Source organism: Copadichromis virginalis, linkage group LG9 (genome assembly GCF_057382275.1).
Source record: "Copadichromis virginalis isolate Kocher_CV1m ecotype Utaka linkage group LG9, C_Virginalis_male_GT1.1, whole genome shotgun sequence".
Lineage (NCBI taxonomy): Eukaryota > Metazoa > Chordata > Actinopteri > Cichliformes > Cichlidae > Copadichromis > Copadichromis virginalis.
Window position 1 is genome coordinate 14503781 of NC_140626.1, and position 20518 is coordinate 14524298.

The 20518-nt window shown below is 41.2% G+C and overlaps 1 protein-coding gene and 1 long non-coding RNA gene across 3 annotated transcripts; both read right to left on the bottom strand.

Annotated features, from left to right (window-relative positions):
• Positions 1-1008: 1008 nt before the first annotated feature.
• Positions 1009-2355, bottom strand: LOC146701605 (uncharacterized). Its single transcript, XR_014922211.1, has 2 exons — positions 2098-2355; positions 1009-1856 (listed from the first exon to the last, which is right to left on the bottom strand). It is a non-coding gene; the product is annotated as an uncharacterized LOC146701605 (long non-coding RNA).
• A 619-nt stretch (positions 2356-2974) lies between these two features.
• Positions 2975-19081, bottom strand: LOC146701606 (uncharacterized). Of its 2 annotated transcripts, XM_085467912.1 has the most exons (4): positions 18808-19081; positions 7985-8090; positions 5998-6594; positions 2975-5672 (listed from the first exon to the last, which is right to left on the bottom strand). In XM_085467912.1, exons 2-4 carry the CDS (start codon positions 8000-8002, stop codon positions 4980-4982), a joined length of 1308 nt encoding a protein of 435 aa, XP_085324038.1. In that variant the 5' UTR covers positions 8003-8090; positions 18808-19081; the 3' UTR covers positions 2975-4979. The 2 variants fall into 2 exon arrangements, with proteins under 2 accessions (XP_085324038.1, XP_085324036.1); XM_085467910.1 differs by lacking the exon at positions 18808-19081 and having other exon boundaries at positions 7985-8579.
• Positions 19082-20518: the final 1437 nt, after the last annotated feature.

The following is a 20518-nucleotide window of genomic DNA, read 5'->3' on the forward strand; positions in this document are numbered from 1 at the left end:
ACCTGGTTCAGGGATACTGTGGGTGTTACACAGGGCCTTGGTTTTCTCATACAGCTCTGTAGCAAATGCATCTGAGTGTTTTCCCTTAATTGTGTCACACACAGCTTGTTTGCAGATAAACGCTTCTGCCAGGTCTAAAGTCTCTTTCTGCAGGAATTTGTGGAGTCCTTCGGTTACAGACAGAATCGACTAAAACATCAGTAGTGCATAGACTGCTGAGAACTTGTAGAGCTTTGCTCTGAGACCAACAGCTATGGGGGATCCAATTGCAGATAGGCACTCCAAAATGGCAGGCAATGTCTCAAGAACTGCACTGATTGATCGCAACTGACATGCCCAGCGAGTGTTTGAAAGTTGCACAAGCTCAGTTTTTGTCAATCCAAGCTTTGCCTGAGTCTCCATGAACTTATGATGATTGACTAGGGAGGTGCTGAAGAAAGAATACACACACTCCAACAAGCTGAAAAGCTCCACAGCCTCTGGGACAGCCTTGCAAGTATTGCACAAAACCAGGTTGAGTTGATGAGCATAACAATGCACATAGATAGCCTCAGGATGAAGCCTTCTAAAATGTGCTTGTACACCTCCAATCATGTCATTCTGGGATGTTGGTGAGATATACTGTGCATTTGATGGGGGATTATGTTTTTGAAGAAAAGCATCAAACTCCTTCAAAAGCTCCATGCACGCAAGAAAATTCCCTCTGTTTGGGCTGTCTTCACCTTCATCATGGCCACGAAAAGGGAGTCCCTGTCTCCCTAACATAGAGGTGACTGCAACAATTCGTCTGAGATACTCTCTTCTTTCGACTATCTCACTCACATTTGCAGTTGCTATCACCTGTGCAACGTTTCCCTGTTTGCTAGTTCCCTGGTAGCTTTTCCATGTAACAACACTGTCCTTATGTGTTTGTGCCATCTCATGCTTGCCAAAGATGACTAAAGCTTTCTTCCAGTTCTTGCAACCGCTACTGACCAAACTATCATGTTTGATGTTTTTGCCAAACACTCTACATGGGAAGCAGAAAGCTGCATTCTGGTTGACTGAATATTCTAACCAGTTGTGCTTTTCAAACCAGCTGTGGTTAAATGCCCGCTTCTGTGTACCAAACGTATCATGTGGATAGCTCTTCAGCTTCACCTGTCTGGGCCTTGTGTCTTTGTCACCTAAATCAAACCCTGTAGTAGAATGAGTTGCTGCAGCTGCTTCATCATTTTCCCTCTCTTGGCCTGTTTGCTCTCCTCTCTCTGTAATAACTTGATCTTCCTCTGCCTCTCGATCCATTTGCTGCAGCTCCTCTGTCTCTCCTTGCTCTCTCTGACTTGAACTTGCCTGTTGACCTTTTTCTCCCTCAGCCTCCCCTTCTGCCTCACCCTTCAAGATACATTAAAACATACTGAATTGTAATGTAAATTGCTAATATCATGACTTCTGCTCCCGCTCCACAGTAATTTGTTGCTCCCAAATATTTTGAAGTTACAAACATTATATTTTGAGCACGCATGTGACTAAAATGGTTGCAATTTAAAGCCCTGAAAAATATTACTAAATTACTTGAATTGAAGTAATATTAAAATAGAACCCTCAAAAATATGTGAGTCAGGCTAATTTGACTTATATATATCTCTCTCTCTTTGCTCTCTCCACTTTCTAACCTTGACTCTCCTAAATAAAAGCTCAAGTTAAACAGGTCTTATATGTTGTACCGTGACTGAAATGTTTCATATTTCATATCCATATTGAGTCCCATAAAATTCTAATCAGACTGTCTGCATCACAAATGACTCCATCCTTTGACTCACCTCTCCAGCAGACGTCTCTCCCCTCTGCCTCTCTGTGCTCCTCTGCCCTGACTCCTACAGGTTAATGGGGATGGAGTGATTATTATTATTTCCACTGATGATAACCATACCACAGCTCGATTTTTCAGAGCTAAAACGAGTGACAGAAATTAACATTATGCTAAGAATTTAACTTAGTGCGCTAGCCAGGTTTTTATTTATCAAAATGGGGAGCACCTGGTTCATTATTTACATGGGACTCCGCTGTTAGCTGGAGCTAACTAATTGTTACTACCAGCCAGTGATGAAGACTTACTTTCTTGAAAAACTTGCGTATATCCATGATTTCTTGCCGTTTGCCACATGTACGCTAGTGTGTCCGCAGGTGTATACGAGCGGAGTGTAAAGTAGCAGTGAAAACGAGGACTGGATTTTCAGTCATGTGGATGTCCCCTGTGAACAACTGGAACGGATTGGATAACGAAGCACTGACGCTACCTTAACAATGTAAAGCGAAAGGGACCAACCGAGTTATGATCATATTTGTGTGAATAGCGACAGGTTTATATTATTATTTCTTTAGACTCATATTCCTGCATCTTTATATTGAATTTGTCTGCAAGTTCTGTAAAAAAACAAAAATCGAATAAGTTTAAAAAAAAAACAAAAAAACCCGCCAAATTATTTAGGGGGGCTTAAGAATATTTTAGGGAGGCTTCAGCACCCCTAAAATAGGCCTAACGACGCCACTGGTGAGGAAGGTTCCTAACTGAGAGAAGTGACCCAGAAGTATCTGTGTAGCAGCCACAATGAATCGAGATCATGAGCTTTATTAACTGATCCAAGTCTCTTCTTTCATCTTCTGTATTATTCAGTTTGCATTGGTAATGCCCATTATTGTAATGCTTTTTTACGATGAGCAAAACTTTCTTTTACTTTGGGTTAGCTGGGATAAGTGATGGATGGAGGGAATTTTACTTCAGCCACAGAAATCCTAAACAGGAAGGAGGAGCAGAGTTACAGTGGATCACTATCCAGCAGGGAAACAAGATTTATTTCAATTTCTTGGCAAAGAGTGAGATTTACGCAGTGGGCAAATTAGAGAGATGACACCATCAGATCCCGAGCCCTCCATGTGTTAATCAAGACACTGCTGCTGTGCTACATCCATAAATAATGAATAAATTAGGAGCTAAAGCTAAAAGGACAGTTTATTTGTACCATCTTCATGTCAACACATTCAAGAACATCACAGATGAAAGAAACATTAAAAACTTCCACACTACACAAAGCTAGAAAAATAGTTTCTTCCTATATGTAGAAAAAACAGAAACATCGAACACCTCCAAGACTCTCTTTGAAAGAACTAAAAACCTTTATTCTCATGGTCCAATCATGAGTGAACTCCCCGATGAAGCCTTGTGTGCTAAAACATGTCAGAGTTTGAAAGGTTAAACATGAGTTTCCAAAACGTTTTGCTGGAGAACAATGAACTATTTGACTGAGTTTCAATTATTTACAGACGAGCAAAACCAGGGGTCCGTTCTTCGTACCTCGCTAAGTAAGTTAGCTGGATTTGATTGTTGACGATTTCACGTGATCCTGGATCGTTCGGTTCCCCGAAGCTCATCCGGGACTTGCTGTCATAGCAGCAGGGCCGTAAGCATAAACCTGCTCGGGAGCAGGTTTACTTTATGTAAACAGGATTAGATCGCGGCCATGCAGGTATGTCCGCTTCATTTATACGAAAGCAACAGCGATATTCCACCACTGTTTCACCATAAATAAATAACATCAATGTAACTAAAGACAATGCAGCACTTGATCCTTTTATTGATTTCACACAGATACATACAGGTCATTTCCTAAAAAAGGGAAATGTACTATTAACATTCTATTACGTGTATGTGATTATTACAGATGTAATTCATATTTCAGAGTAGTAATTGTAAATCACTCCGTGTAATCAAGATGAGAGACCACGGCTATAAAAGCGAAGGTGGATTTGGGAAGCCTGTCGCAGCCATGTCCTGTCCGTATACGCAACCAACCCATTGAGGAAGGTGCAAGATTGATAAGGAGAGTCCTCAGAATTCAGCGTATATTGCGGGACAGACAGGATCCTTCAGCTCAGCGTGACACTGTGCTCATTGAGAGATATCGATATTCCCGTGAGGGTATTATTTACCTAACCAACTTGTTGACAAGGGGGTGCAGGACCACCACCTGTCTTTTTTTGCTCTGCCCTTTTCTTGGTTGCTGTTATGAACAAACTAACAGACTATTACAGGGTCTCTTTCCAAGAGACGAAAAGCAATATAAGAGATAAATATTACCATTCTGTAGAATACTCCTGTATTTCACTTTTATTTGTTCCCATGTTCTAGTGGGTCCTGTTGTGGCTCTAATGTGTAAGGGGATATAATATAACATATTATAATACAATATAATGCCATATAATATTGGATAATATAGTGTCATATGATAGATCTACCCTACCGCCTACTGGTGTTGGCCGGAGGGGCCGATGGCGCGATATGGCAGCCTGGCTTCTGTCAGTCTGCCCCAGGGCAGCTGTGGCTACAACCGTAGCTGCTCCACCAGTGTGTGAATGTGAGAGTGACTGAATAGTGGCATTGTAAAGCGCTTTGGGTGCCTTGGAAAGCGCTATATAAATCCAATCTATTATTATTATTATTATTAAATCACCTACGAGTTTAATTTGTCAGCAACCTTCTGCCAGCCCTCTCTCCTTGCTTTTGCAGCCTTTGCAGTGTTCCCTTGCGTTTTAATTAAACTCTGAAACTCCTGAAATCCCTCAATCAAGAGTTCTTGCTCTGCTGCCGAACAATACTGAGCGCGCTCCTTCGACATTTTCGCTGACCAATCAGGGGGTTGCCGATCAATGTTTCTACTATCGATGCGTAGCCCCTTTTACGACACCCAGTGATGTCACATTACTGCGTCCAGCTGTACTAATCGTCAACGGCAGGTGTGTTCGGGGAACCGGATTAGCGAGCTCACGGTTAGCGCGATGGTTTGGTCTTGGATGTGTCATTTGATCTTGGATGTAGTGAGCGACGTACGAAGAACGGGCCCCTGGACAGAGAAAAAAGGACAAAACTGACTCAGTAAAACGACAGAAAATAAGATCTCATGTAAATCTGTATTATGTAGAAGTTCAGCCCAGCAACCAGTTCAGTTCAACACAAGTTCAAATGATTCTATCTGAACTCTGTGGAGCCTGATCTCAAGCTTTTTGAGTCTGACACTGAAACCAGAGGATCTTTCTGTCTCTTCAGATTCACTGTGATCCAGTGATGGGAGTGATTTCAGCCCTGAGTGATCACGCTGATGTTTGCACAGAGCAGACAATGAGGTGAATGTTTGGGCACATTGGTAACAGTGAAACAGTTTATTAGTAACGTGGGATCGTTTGTGTTTGGAGTATGAACTGAGATTCCTGAAGCTCTTGTCACACTGGTCACAGCTGTAGTTTCCTTCCATGTGTGTACGTTCATGATTGTTACGACCATTTGACTGTGAGAAGCTTTTGTCACAGTGTCTGCACTTGTATGGTTTCTCTCCTGTGTGGACTCGTTTGTGTGATTTAAGCTCCCATGCAGTGGTGAAGGATGACCCACACTGATCACAGAGGTGCTTTTTAACCCCACTGTGAATCAGTTCATGTTGTTTTAACTCAGTTGATGTGGGGAAGCTACTCCCACATTCTTTGCAGTATTGCAGTTTGTCTCCAGTGTGTCTACGTTGATGTCTTTTTAGGGTGGCTTGCTGACTGAAAGTTTTTCCACAAAGGTCACAACGAAAATCTTTCCCACCACCACAGTGATGACAGGGTTGAGAACTGGATCCATCTGTGTCGCTCTGCTTCTAAACAAAGACACAAAGACAGTGTAAGTCAGTCCTTCAACACTTTTATCCTGAACGTCGCCTGAAATAAAGAGCATCTCTGCAGACGTCCAATTACATTTGACTGTTTCAGTTAACACACTCAGTTTACTGGGCTGCAATAACTACAATACTACCACCATAATACTACAGTAATACTAAAATCATAACTGACATGAAAATCTGAATAATCACTCAGAGCTGCTTTTCCATGCAGTAGAATTGCTAACATGCTAACACAGTTTAATGAGCAGAGTTGTTCCAAACAGTCAGGCTAAAATGACAAGATAACAATATAAATACATACCTCACAGTAACTGCACTTGTAGAGTCTCTTTCTGGTGTGGATCTGTTGGTGTCGTCTCAGGTAATGTGGAGCTTTAAAAGTCTTCTCACACAGGTCACATTTATAACGTCTCTCCTCAGTGTGGATAAACATGTGTTGTTGTAACTGTGAGCCTGTTGTAAACTCTTTGCCACACTGTTCACAGCAGTACACATCATGTCTGGTGTGAATGCGTATGTGTGTATTTCGGGTCTCTATGTGGCTGAAAGTTTTTCCACAGATGTCACAGCTGTATGCCTTAATTCCAGAGTGGGTAACTAGATGCCTCTGTAAGTGGCTACTGTGAGTAAAAGCTCTGCCACACTGATCACAGCTGTACGCTTTAACTCCACTGTGGATGAGATGGTGTTGTTTTAGGGATTCCTTCCAGGAAAAAGACTTTCCACACAAGTCACAGCTGAACGGTCTCTCTCCAGTGTGGATGAGCTGATGCTGTTTTAGATTACCCTTCTCAGTAAAACCCATCCCACACTCGTCACAGGTGTGTTTTTTCTCTCCCTTTCTTCTGTGAGGTTTGTCGGCCTCCTGAGAGCGCTGACTTCTCGCTCCATGTTGGTCCTGCAGTGACAGAGATACAAACAGAGGCAGTGAGTGAAATGCAGTCGTGGAACAAACTCAACCTTCAAACTCCCTCCATTAACACTAGTTTTAAACCTGAAGGTGGAGTGTGGCACCAAACACCTTAAAGGTCTCTTATCCCCACCTGCTGGTAGTTCTAACACATTACATCCAACCTGCTGTTAAAAATAATTCATGACTGTTCAAACACTAAAATCATGCCCATCCCTCCTGATTGCACGCGCACATGCACACACACTTTTATATTATTTTATAATTTATATTATAGTGTAGTTTCCTATTACATATTTCTTTAATTTTTATAGATTTATACATAATTATTCAGTGATATTAAATCGTATTTTTGTTTATTTAAAAAGAACCCCATTAGCTTCCACAACAGATGTTGCTCATCTTCCGTCAAATACTATCACATAAAATATTATACAATAAAGTGGATTCAAGATATCCGCATAATTTGGCTCTTACATCCACAGTGAGGTTTCACAATTGTTAAAATATAAGCAATCAATAATAATAATAATAATAATAATAATAATATCAATAACATTCAGGCACATTACACAAATTTCAAAAACAAATCATCTCTTACAATATTTACAACAACTAAAAGCTCTGTGAATCGGCTTTTAAGTATGGAAGCCCGTTTCCGCCACTAAATAAAAACAAAACAGCTAGTATCCATAAGTTGAAATTTTGAGAAATATAACTCGAAACTTCGAGTTAGCTCTGCCAATCAAAAATATAGGTGAATGAGGTCGCTTTCTTGTTACCTGGAAGCACATGGCAGAGGAACGTGCACTCAAAAACGGATCCCAACAAATTGGCGCTTTCGCGAGTACGTTTGCTGATAGTAACACCATGTGATTCAGCTAATAACACAGGGATTTCATCATTTGTGAAGCCAGGCTGAAAACACTCAGCAATCTGTGCATTCACGACTGGATGTACTACCGTTAGCTTAGTTGTAGCATTTGTAGCTGAGGGCTTCAGCTTCCGGGTAACGAGGAAATGACGTCATTCACATAGATTACTGATTGGCAGCGCTAACTCGAAATTTAACAGTGTAAATGCAAATTGCTTGCTGAGAGTTTAACCAAAAGGATTTTCCAGAGGAAATTGGCTGACATTTGCTCCAAGGCATTTGTATTTGCACTGTTACATTTTTATATAACTTTAATACACATAAAAAACAGCTGCTTGTTTAAGTAAAAATACATTGATGGGTTTTTTTGCACTAATAAAGTTGTGCAGTTGTAAAGTATTTTGTCTAGTGTCAATTATATCGTCAGTTGTATTGTTATCGCAAATTTTCAAATGTATATCGTGATAAATATTTTTGGTCATATCGCCCTGCTCTGTCTGTCACCTTCTGTGTTGAGCTCATTGTTTCCTCTGTAGTGGCTGAGCTGAGTCCAAGTAGCTGAAAATGTTCCTCTGCTGCTCCGTCAGACTCTTCTCCTCCTGCTGATCAGCTGGGACACAAAACAGATCTTTGTTAGGCTCCACACTGCACTGAAGAGTCAAAGTGTCTCATATGTTCATCTGACAAAAAAACAAATTTTTGCTTCCCGAGGTGGGCAAACAGACACAAAAGGTTTGAGCACCGATACCAAATTTAGCAGTATGGCAGACCAGTAGCAGGAGAGACTGAGGCCTGTTATTGGAATCAAATGCCCAGTGAGCCGACACAACGATTTGCACAAGACAAAGACAGCTGTGTTTTATCCTGGAATACATTTATTTTACATTTTCTTGAAATGTTTTTCATTGTAGCACTTTTACCTCACACTAGGAGTGCAACGATACACAAAATTCACAGTTCAGTCGGTTCGATACTTTGGTGTCACGGTTCAATATTTTTTTAGAGACAAAAATTTTCATGCCTTTTTAATTTGTCATTTATTAAAATTATAAATATATATTTTAACTCAAAAGTACAGTTTTTAAATTTAATGTTGCTGAAACAACAAAAAATAAATAAATAAATCTGATTGAGGAATCACTCATCTTTGGAAAGAGAGTTTATTACAGAGAAATGGCTCTTTCCAAAATAAAAGCTATACTATACTCTTCTTCTGGCTATATTCTCAGCAGCATATTAAACATATCAGGTCCCTATAAGGAGAATCATGTGCTAACAGCTGTCTAAATCACTCTGTAAAGTTTGTGGCATGCGTGCTTGTTGTTTTTGTCTGCTTCCACTTGTCTTTGCACTAGGATGATGTCGGCATAAATGTGCAGTCATATTCGTTGTGTTCCCACTAGTGCTGTCAGCGTTAATCTCGTTAAAATGACGTTAACGCCACAAATCTCCCTTAACGAGTTACCATGGATCGCCCCGTGCGTGGGGCTGGACGGCGTCAACACATTAACAAGCTAACTGCGCTAACACACTAGTTCCCACCAATTGAGCATTCCGTGGCACAGCCGACATACTGTTTTACTTTTGTCCATGACGCGCTTACCATCAGGGTCATGCTTCACATGAAAATCAAGACAGTTCCAAACACCAGATCTGAATGAGGGTGGGGGAGCTTCAATTTCGGGTAGCATTGAGGCAGTTGCCATGTTGCAACGAGCTTAGCTTCTGTCTTGCTAGCTTGCGCTACGCTCAGTGGATCTGCACTCGACAGTGCAGCCTAGGCGTAGTAGTCGAACGCAGATGCACTGAGCGCTCAACACTAGGGATGGGTATCGTTTAGGTTTTATCCGATACCGGTGCCAAACCGGTACTTTTGAAACCGTGCCGGTGCTTAAACGGTGCTCAAACCGGTGCTTAAAGAATGGAGAACACAAAATTGGTCCAAAAACCTCTCATGTTCAGCTGTTTTTTGTAAAAAGATAACAATTTTAGCCTTTTCTACAGCTATGAGGCATATATGGTATCACTCTTGGCTGGAAGCAGTGCTTAAACAATGAAGGAAAAAAAACAAAAAAACAAAAAAAAAACAAACACACAAACTTTGTCCAAAAACCTCTCATGTTTAACTGTTTTCCATTTTTTCTTTGGTCATTTTAGCCTTTTTGGCCAGGGTGAAGGGAGTATCTGCCATCAAACAAGAAGACAGCCGCATGTAGCTATGATGATGTTTGCTAGTTCACCTTACATGCATTAATGTAATAACGTGGTTAGCCTACTCAACGTGAATTACACACGAACAACATTAAGCTACTCATGCTGAGAAGAACGGCTGCTGCTGCTGCCATCATCTCGAAATATATATATTCTTCCGTGTAAGATGGTGCCGGTGTGCATGGCTCGCCGTCCACGGTTGTCGGATCCACTTTTGCTCTGCGTGTTTCTATTGTTTTCGTCACTTTTATTGAACAACGCTGACTCTCTATTGACCTACGATCGTGAAGCTCTGTTAAATATTCGATTTGCCACAGAGAATTTGGGAAGGACTAACGCTGATGGACAGGACTTTTTTCTACCTCTGCTACTATCTGGAGTACCGCATCACCTGGATTACACCCCTACCACATCTCATAAGAGGAAGCGCTTTAAACGTCGGGGAAAACGTAGCGGGCTACTCGTGAAACTGAAATCATATTTGGCTCTTTCATCTGGCAGTAACAGATTAGTTTCCGAATGCACTCTGACTGAATTCAGACCTTTGCACTGGCGTTTTGTCTCCTGTCGCTTCCTGGAACCTATTGGCACCTGGCTGGTACCTGTTGTCGGCTTGGCTGAAGAGATTCAGCATTCCCGCCTTCTCTTACCTCATCTTCGCTGCGGTGGAGCGAATTCGCGGAATCTTCGGCAACTGAAACAGGTTCCCTGGATGGCTGTCACCGGTCTGACGGACCCTACCAGGTTTGCCCTTGTAATGAAGTTGATTTACCGTTGTTTTTTTGTCATTGATATTTGATCTATTTGTAGTCGACCAGGTGACAACAACAACGTCGAGAAAACATCTATTTATAGTTGACCATCATTCGGCGCTGGCCACCATCAAAAAGCCATCGATCTGTAGTTGAGCGTTAAATTGCATTGCAACTGAGCGCGTATAAAGTACCGGAGAAAGTAGATTTATTGTTCTTTTGTTATCAATGACTTTTGGTCTAGTGCACCAGCTTTAAAAAATCGTGTCGACATGCAATTTATGTATAGTTGACCGGGAAATTAAAGCAGCGATCACTTGGACTATTCTGCAGCACCCCTATCACATTGGTACATCCCTCCAGGTAACCATTGTCTTGTACAGTAGAGGAGGACATTAGATTTACTCTCAGCGGAATTGACCGGAGAAGGCATCAGTTCATGCACTGCACTGGCCTGCACCACGATTAGTATAAGGTAAGAATGAATGAATTTTTTTCTATTCGTTATTTCCACGGTTGCATTTGAATAACAGCAAAAAAAAGAAAGAAAAAAAAGGAAAAAAAAACTCGTTAATGTACAGTTTCGGACAAAATGTGGGAGCCTGAAACTGTGTCTACTTTCATCTTACAATCTGGCAACAAATAAATTGCACTGCAAACAAAGTCTATCAACAAAGAAAACATTTTCGTTTCATACTTTGCTGTTATAATCCCTTACAAAGCTAGCTTTAACGCGTCGAGGATTCCTTTGTTCTTGCCATCGCCTCGGCGCTTGACCCAGACTTTCGCTCTGTAGTTGCTTTTTAGCATAGTACTACAAAAAAATTAAATCTGTGATATATAATTGATAAACGTAAAGGTAACTGTATAAATGTGTTCAATGACTTTGTTACTTTTAATGATTGGAGAGCACCCGCTTCAATTCGCACTCAATTCAAACTTTACGTTGCACGCTCACCTAACTTGTGTTTGCACCTTTTGTCCACACGTAAACTGCGTTTTCGTTAACTGAAAACTGAGATTTTTAAAGAAGTGTTAAGGTTCAAATATTGATGAAGGAGAGTACAAACAACCATGGTCCAGAAGATCTTGGTCAAAACAATTGATTTTAATGAATACACGCGTGGGAAGACCAGTGCCTGTTCGCAGACAGGAACGGTTCTCCGACTTAATCAAAGCATACACAGATTTTTATAGCATCAGGGTTTGAATTAATGACGCCCCTTCATACGTCACAGACAGAATATATACATACGTCAAATCAAAAGCACAATGACTTTTAACACGGTTTAAAAGAACGTTGTCTTCTATCTCGTCTGGAACACGAGCCCCACATCCTGCCAGACGCTGTTCCTCTTTCTTGCAGAGACAACAAGAAACTGTTCCTCTTTCCAGAGACAAACATGACCAACTTCTCACCTATAAATGAGTCTAACTAATGTGTGTGCGTATATGTGTATGTCACCTCTTGCCTACTAACGCTCACTAACTGTATGTGTGTCTCGCCCTTAAATGCTCTCTCATCTCACCCGTTGCACTTCTGACCTTTCACCAGAACAGAGGCTCATCCTTATGTGTAACTAGACTTGTAGTCAAGACCGCCTAATCCGAGACCAAGACAAGACCAAGACCAGGGGGGTATCGAGACCAAGACAAGACCAAGACCAGAGGGTATCGAGACCAAGACAAGACCAAGAACAAGTTGAGACGAGACCAAGACCGAGACCGAGTCAAGACGAGACCAAGACCAAGACCGAGACCGAGACAAAAAAAGTCTTTAAACTGCAGCCAGATGCTATTCTATGCAGGACACCTTAAACTAGTTTTTTTAATTAAGCAGCAAGGCAGAACAAAGTCGGGCCTGTATCAAGACACAGGGACTAAACCCCAATTCAACCAGACCCAGAACTGATCCGGAATTAAAACAGGACTACAACAGTTCAAAATCAGGGCCCTATTTCAGGAAGCCGGTTTAGAAAACTCAGAGTGAAAAACGATACTCAGGGTTGAGTAACCCCGAACTGTCCAACTCGGAATATTCGGTTTCAGGAAGGCTGATAACAATTAGTTCAATCAACGCGGAGTTGCTTTAACCTCGAGTTAAGCGCGCGCACGAGGATACATAAAGCCCTGATTAGTGGAGCACAGATTAAGCGAGTCACCATGGAGACGGAGGGAAAGAAGGCGCGGTCAACGTACCTTACAGCGCTTGAGGCCGAAATTCTGATGGCAGCATATGCCGATAACATGCAAATTTTGCAGGAAAAAAGTAACACAGCCTCAGCTGCAAAACAAAGGGAGCATGCATGGCAAAACATAGCCGACAGAGTCAATGCGTGAGTGTTAATTTAAACATTGATCTAATAACACGTTATTTTATTATATTTTATTTTATTTTTTATCTCATACATTTTATTTTGTGATGTGAGCGCAGGTGCAACCCAACAGGCCCCAAACGTGCCTGGCAGCAAGTAAAAATGAAATATAAAAATATAGTCCAAACAGGTAAGGTGTAATTGTATTATGAGCCATAGTGCTTGGTCTGTTTGTCTGATGTAAATCAATTGCAGTTAGAGGCTACATTAATTTTCTTTCTGTAAGCACTTATTGAAATTATCTGAGCACATTACAAGTACATATTTGATTACTCTGTATGCTCAAATGTGACCCGTTATAGCCAACAGAAAAAAAGCGGAGGCCCGAAAAACAGGTGGGGGTCCTCCACCACCACCACTCAGAGGCTGAGCAGTTGGCTTCCACATTTGTGATAATGGGAACACCACAAACAAGTACAGGAGACGTTTCAGTGCAACTGTAACATTCCTGACTGCCCGACAGACGGTAGCCTTGGAAACGTGCTCAGCGTCACCAATATTATACAGAAAGCTCCCGTTTGCAAAAAACCGAAGTGCGATACAAATAATATGTACAGAACTGAGAGAATGTCCGCGATGTGTCACATGAGCAATATTAGGCCTGAGGATGTTATTCAAATGAATTATAGATTGTGCTGACAAACGGTGACGTTCACACAGAAAATCATCAGGAAATGATAAAATGTCCAAACGCGCTCTAATCACTCTCTCCCAGCGGAGAGCTCTGCGGAGAATTTGGGCTTCAACATCTACTGGCTCTTCAAGGAAGGAGCACGCCATGTCTGACACTTCCTACAGTCAGGTTTCCGACACAGAGGCGGAGAACGTCAGGGTTAGTTGAAGTAAACCTGCTAGGGGGCAGGTTAGCTTCACGGAGTGTGTCGTCATAGTAACTCACTCAGGATTAATCTAAACTCGCTTTGTGAAACCGATAACCCAGAGTTTTCGTTAACTCAGGGTATACTTACTCAGAGTTTGCACTAAACCGGCTTCCTGAAATAGGGCCCAGGACTACTGAGGACTTAACCAAGACAGAACCAGAATCAGAACTAGATGATAGTAGCACTAAAAATCATCATAGACCTGCACTACACTTATTTTTTAATTCTACCAAAGTACAATATTTAGATTGAGAAAAGTTTATATAATTATTTAGCCTTGTTGTGCAAACAAGCCTGCATAACTTAATAAATATAGAATTTGAAAAGTAACAAATGGTATCTAAAAAGAAACACTAGGTACTAGATACATGTTCTGATGAGTTTTGGCAAACAACCATTTGACTAACATGTGTGTCTCACCTGCTCTTGTTCCATCTCTGTTCTGTCGTCATTCTCTCTCTCCCTCTCTGCTCCTCTCTCTCCCTCTCTGCTCCTCTCTCTCCCTCTCTGCTCCTCTCTCTCCCTCTCTGTTCCTCTCTCTCCCTCTCTCTCCCTCTCTGTTCCTCTCTCTCCCTCTCTGTTCCTCTCTCTCCCTCTTTGTGCTGACAAGCCAAACACCAACATCATCAAATATACAGTTGAAACCACATATTTATGTACTCTTCAGATAAAAACACAAACACTTTTTTAATTGTAACATCAAATCAGACTAAATGTTTATTTTTTTAGATTGATAAATATAAAAAACATATTTGTTAACTTTAAGAGTAAAGAGAGAAACTATCTGTATTTCTTAATTGCAAATGGCACCAAATTGTATTCAAAATTGAGCCACACTTATGGAGCTCCACAATTCTTTTCCTGGTGTTTTGGTTGACATCTCTTGATTTTCCCATGTCACAGAAACAGGCTCTGTGTTTTGCCTTATATGCATCCACAGCTGTGCCACCAATTTACTCACATGGACTCTACTAACCTATCAGAAGCTTCTTCAGCTCAGAATCGAATCGTCTGGAGTTTTCTTATTAATTAACAATAAACTTAGTGTATATGTACTCCTAAATTTCATGAAAGTGATTAAAATAGACAGCTCCCTCTTTTTATTCTGACATTTAACTAATTCAAAAGATATTTCAACATTTATTTATCTAAAACAAAAGTTTACTCTAAATTGATGTTTAACAGTAAAAAAAGTTTTTATGTTTTCTCCATAAAGTGTATGTAAATATCTGGTTTCAACTGTGAATATACTGCTGTGTATTGAAATTCCTCTTGTTTTGCATAGATATACTGAACAACATCCAAAGCACAATATATAAAATAACATCTACCTGAGTTTTTTCTTTGAAAGAAGCTCCTTATGTCCATTGTTGTGTTCATCAGTACACAATTGAAACCGATTTAGAGAGTTTGTTTAGCCGTGGAGGGAAACAACTGAAAATATGAAATGTAAGCTAAGACTCTCTAAAAAATCAGCATTGCTGTTCGGCTTTTTATTTATCCATTTGTTGATTCACTCGAAGAGCAAGTAACGCAACCAAGTGATCAGTTTGATATCAATCTTTTGTGATACACCGTCATATTTACATTATTAGTTCAGTACGAATGATTTGCTTTGGTACCTGGTCAAACTTAAGCTCTCATCTGTCTGCAGCAAACTCGCAGGCAGCAGCTTCTCCCCCCTCGCTCACATGGGTGCTGTGCTCAGTCGCCTAGCGCCTGAGCTCGGATCATACCAAAATTAGGGGGAATTTACGACGGTGCGCTCTGTGCTTCGTGTGTTGTTTTTGTTTTATACAGTTGTCAGTCAGGCATCTAACTAAAAAATTACACTCCAAAAGACCCCATGCTTCTGAAAAAATGACACGGGCTTAAGCCCAGTAAGCCACCCCCCCCCCACTCCGCTGATGGTTGACTCCAAATCTTCCGAACACTATGTCGATTTGAGAACGCAAGACCGAAACAGCGAGACCAAGACCAAGACAAAAGTCCGCCGAGACCAAGACGAGACCAAGACCACGTAAAAGTGGTCTCGAGACATCCAACTCTATGTGTAACAACCTAACTGAAACTATATGTACTATATTGAATAAATGTTCTAATCAAGAACCTCTACTAAAAGCTTAATAAAAGAATATAAAAGTATACCAGACAATTTGAATAACCTAGTAATTCAAATAGCCTCGTCTAACCAGCTCCTCAGAATAACTTGTTTCATTTCTGCAAAGCCTGCAACTTCCTGTCAGCCTGCAACTTAGTCTTTCTGAAAGACACACACACTGTTTAAACATCTGAATGCAATATCAATACTGTAAATTATATTATTAATGCAATGGTAATGATGATGATTATTTAACAATAGCAGTAAAATAATTTCCCTGATCTCCACAGAAGCCTGCTAGGGTGGATATTTTCGAAAACTCCGTTTTAGCATTTACGTGTGGACGAGGAAAACGGAGAAAACGCAGCGTCAAAGGTGTGCGCCTATTTTGACGTCACACTGTGCGCCACGTTTTTGTCTTGGTGCCATGAATTCCTACAATGGCAGACTTAGACAAAATACTGTTAATTTTACTATCTTCAGTGTTTAAATGCTTACATATGCACACGCAGTTACTGTCCCTTCACACATAGGACTCGGTTCAGCTTCTATGAGCCGTCTTTGTATCTAGTTTTCCCTCCTTATTGACATTGTGCCCTATTTTTCCTCTTTTTTTCAGAGCTGATTTGGTAACTACCATCCACTTAACAAAAATTAACTTTTTCTAAACAGCCCTCACCACTCCGCAGTCTTCCCCCCAGCCCACTGACAGCGAGCATCATAATGCCCCGCCCAGCTTCCGGCACCTTTCGCCACTCTGGCAGGACACACAAAATGACACAGCTTTGCGATCTCCCCAGCATGCAGAGTCTGATGTCGAGGACTTCCCTATAGATGGTATGCTTTTCAAATTGTTTTAAAGCTGAATCACAATGTCATTGTGCTCTTATCTTCAAAGCACAAATTTATACTCCTGAATGTCATCTTGTTGTGATTTTTTTCTGTAGAGTCCAGAGACTCTGTGAGGCCACTATTACAAGGCAAGTTTGAAAATCTTGGAATTTCAGATTTTACATGGTATAAATGGTAAATGGCCTGTATTTGTACAGCGCTTTAACTAGTCCCTAAGGACCCCAAAGCGCTTTACACATTCAGTCATCCACCCATTCACACACAATTCACACACTGGTGATGGCAGCTACATATACAAATATATGTGACAGGCAAAAACTAGCAAACACTTTTAGCAGTTAGAACAACTTATACTTGAATGCAGAATGTTACACCATCATTTATGGATATATTAGTTTTTCGCCTCTCACTGCTTAAGCCATTAATCTTTCTAGAATTGTTCTTTGAAACAGATGCGACCTCACAAAAGATGTTAACTATGCTGTCAGACCGGACCAGAGCAGTTAATGAACTCCGTGAGGAGGTCAGAGCCATCCGCCATCCCTGCTGCAATGAATCGGTAGATGCTGGGGTACTGCCTCTGGATTTGCCCTTGCACAACATTGAGGAGCTAAACAATGCAGAGGCAGCTCTTAGATCACAAGAGGCAAATAAGGCAATGGTAAGTATATAAAGGTTATGTACACTTTGTAACTATAAAGTGTAATAGCTGTCAGATGTGATTTAAATACATAACGACGGCATGTTGATTATACACACAAGCACTTGCATACACATTTAAGACACGAGACACGCTAATTACATCTCTTAAAATGTGTCTATAGGTGAGACGCTTTGCCTTGATTGGAGGGACCACACTGGAGGTGCGAGTCCGCTGTGTAATGGCTTATGCCATTACAAACGAGCCTCGGTACTCAACTGGGCAGGGAAAAAAACCAAGGACCAGACAAAGCAAAAAAGGGCATTTAAAGATACCAAACATGCATCTGCACAGCGCTGTAAGTTTTACCGTTTATTGTAGTTTTATGAGCCTAAAGTGAACAATAAAGGGATCAATTGATCTGCTGGGTGTGTTTCACATTTCCTGTCCAGTTTTTGCTATATTACTTTGTCTTTCTTAATAACAAGACTTTCATGTCCGGTTAATCTGGAGATGGAGTCTTTGGTCTTCAGCTTGTTTAGTCCTCAGGTTGTAGTTTGTACAGCCCGAGGACCCCCATGTTTATTTTGTTTTAAAGGATACACGACACACCATGCTAAGACTTATCACTTTTTCCGCTCATAGCTCTTTGGGAATCAAATGCGGCAGTTTGCAGATTTACGCCTGGTAACTTTCATGTTTATCAGCCTAGGAGTTTACATACTTTCTCCCCGCTGAAGACAGTTAACAAGAGCTTATTCATGTGCTCTAATTCACTTTTTTTGTTTGTGTGTGTATTTTTGTCCTAGATGGCCTGACGCAGCAGTTAGGGGCAAACTCTATGTCCGAGTTTGTCTTTGCACAAGCAGTCCAAAAATGGCTCCGATACGCCCCAGATCGTATGGGTGGCGCAGGACACACATCATCCATCCGCATCCTGGAGTATGGTCCTGCTATGGGCTGAACCATTTGTTACTGATGGAGGGGGGCGGGGGGGGGACGCTATGCAATATATTCAGTTTTAACATTTATATTCACAGCTGACTGTAACTACGCTCAAACTGTTAATGCTATCTTATTTTAATAAACAACACTTTCATATGCAAAACTGGGGTGGCACTTGGGGTGGCAAGGGATCATTTTAGGGTGGCACTTGCCACCCTTCTAGATCCGCTCCCACAATGCATTGCGGCGTGACGTCAGCTTCAAAGCCCTATACCGATGCTTGAGAGCGCGCGTGTGATGCAAGTATGTGTAGAGTGTTGAGCGCGTGATCAGTGGTGAGAAAAACAAATCACGAAACGTGACCTTTCTTTACTCGTGGCTCACTTGCACTTCTAATCTATTCGTTTGCACACTTACACACACACAGCTGTGGTTTCCTGTTTTGCTACACTCTGGAGAGCCTCGCCTTTAACGGTCTCCTCTCACAGAGAGCAACAGAAAACTTCATTCAGAAAACTTCGAAAAACTCGAGATTGACTGAACTCAGTTCAAAGTTACCTTGACACTTACCTTTAGATGTGAGAGGTAGCGATGGTCCGCTTGAAGCTGACGCTCCGGTGCGTGTGTGAAAAAGATCAACACGCTGCTTCAGAAGCACCGTGTCGAGGCTTGATTCGTTTGGCCAGAGTCACGTGATTAGTGACGTCTGAAGCGTCATTTAGAACGTACTTTTTTACTGAACTTTATTGAACACACAATAAGTATACAACATACAAATAGATGAAGTTTAAGAAAGAACAGAACATGAACATACAAAACCGGGGGTAAAAAAAATAATTATATGAGTACGTGAGTCTCTTTTAAATGTTACCATATAGTGACTGGCTGGGTAACATTTATGAAGAATTTTACATGAGATCTCCTTCACCTTGTTTACAATTAGATATTTATAGGATCATCCAGACTGTCTTCCAGGTGATATCTGGAACATGTTGGTTCCAGTAAGATATTATATATATGGGAGAGACACGATATATTCTTGGAATAAACTACGTATTCTCTTATTGCTGTTACCAAGTTCCTGTGAAAAGCAGATTTTTCCCACTGCTGACTCAGCTGGATCAGAGAGAGTGACTGAGGTAGATATTGAACTGTCAGTGTTTTTATATAACATTAAAGTACCTGAGGGTATGGCACCAAGCACCATTGAGAATTCCCAAACACTGATGGGAAAATTATATAGTGTAAGGAATTCATTGTAAGTAAGTCGTACTCCCTCTTTATTAACCAGCTGAGCCACCAATAGGATCCCATTTTGGACCCAAGTTTCCAGGAAAAGTGATTTGTTTTGAAATAAAATATCTCTGTTGTTCCAGATGAGTTATATGTGTGGTGAGAAGTTGTGTTTATAAATGAGGGTCCACGCTAAGAGGACCTGCTTATGGTTTTTCCATATAAAATTAAAGAGCATGCGGTCGATGTCTTCACTAATTTTCACGACAGCGTGTACCAGTTCCCACGAATATCCAACAACCTCGCACAGCCATTGAAGTGGAGTGGACCAACATTCCACAGGCCACAATTGACAATCTGATAGACTCCATGCGACGATATGTTGCACTGCATGAGGCAAATGGTGGTCACACCAGATACTGACCGGTTCTGGGTCCCCAGACCCCCAATAGCGCAAAAAACTGCACATTCCAGGGTGGCCTTTTGTTGTGGGCAGTCTGAGGTACACCTGTGCACTACTCATGATGTCAGATCAGCATCCTGATGTGGCACACCTGTGAGGTGGGATGGATTATCTCAATATAGCAGATGTGCCCACTACCACACATTTGGACTGATTTGTGACCACTGTTTGGGAGGGATGGTTATATTGTGTATCTGGAATGAATTTTAGGTCTCTACGTCCATCCCATGGGGAATGGGAGCAGTAACAAAGGTGTTGCGTTTATATTTTTGTTGAGTGTAGATCCAAAACCAGTCTAATGTTATTAGAAATGTGTCTGTTTCTCATAAAGCCTGATTGTGTCTCATCGATAATTGTATCCAAAAACTCTTTAATTCTGTTAGCAAGTACTAAAGCCATAATCTCATAGTCATTATTGAGCAGACAGATGGGTCTCCAACTATCAATAAGAAGTAAGTCTTTGTTTGGCTTTGAAATAAGTGTTATGAGACCCTGAGTAAGAGTAGGAGGGAGGGTGTTATTCTCCATACTTTCTATGAAAACCTGCAGTAAGAACGCAGCCAGGAGATTAGAAAATGATTTATA

Coding starts and splice junctions, on each gene's coding strand:
- LOC146701606 (XM_085467912.1), bottom strand. Junction 5,673..5,997: donor ACAAGTGCAGTTACTGTGAG/GTATGTATTTAT, acceptor GTCTTTGTTTAG/AAGCAGAGCGACACAGATGG.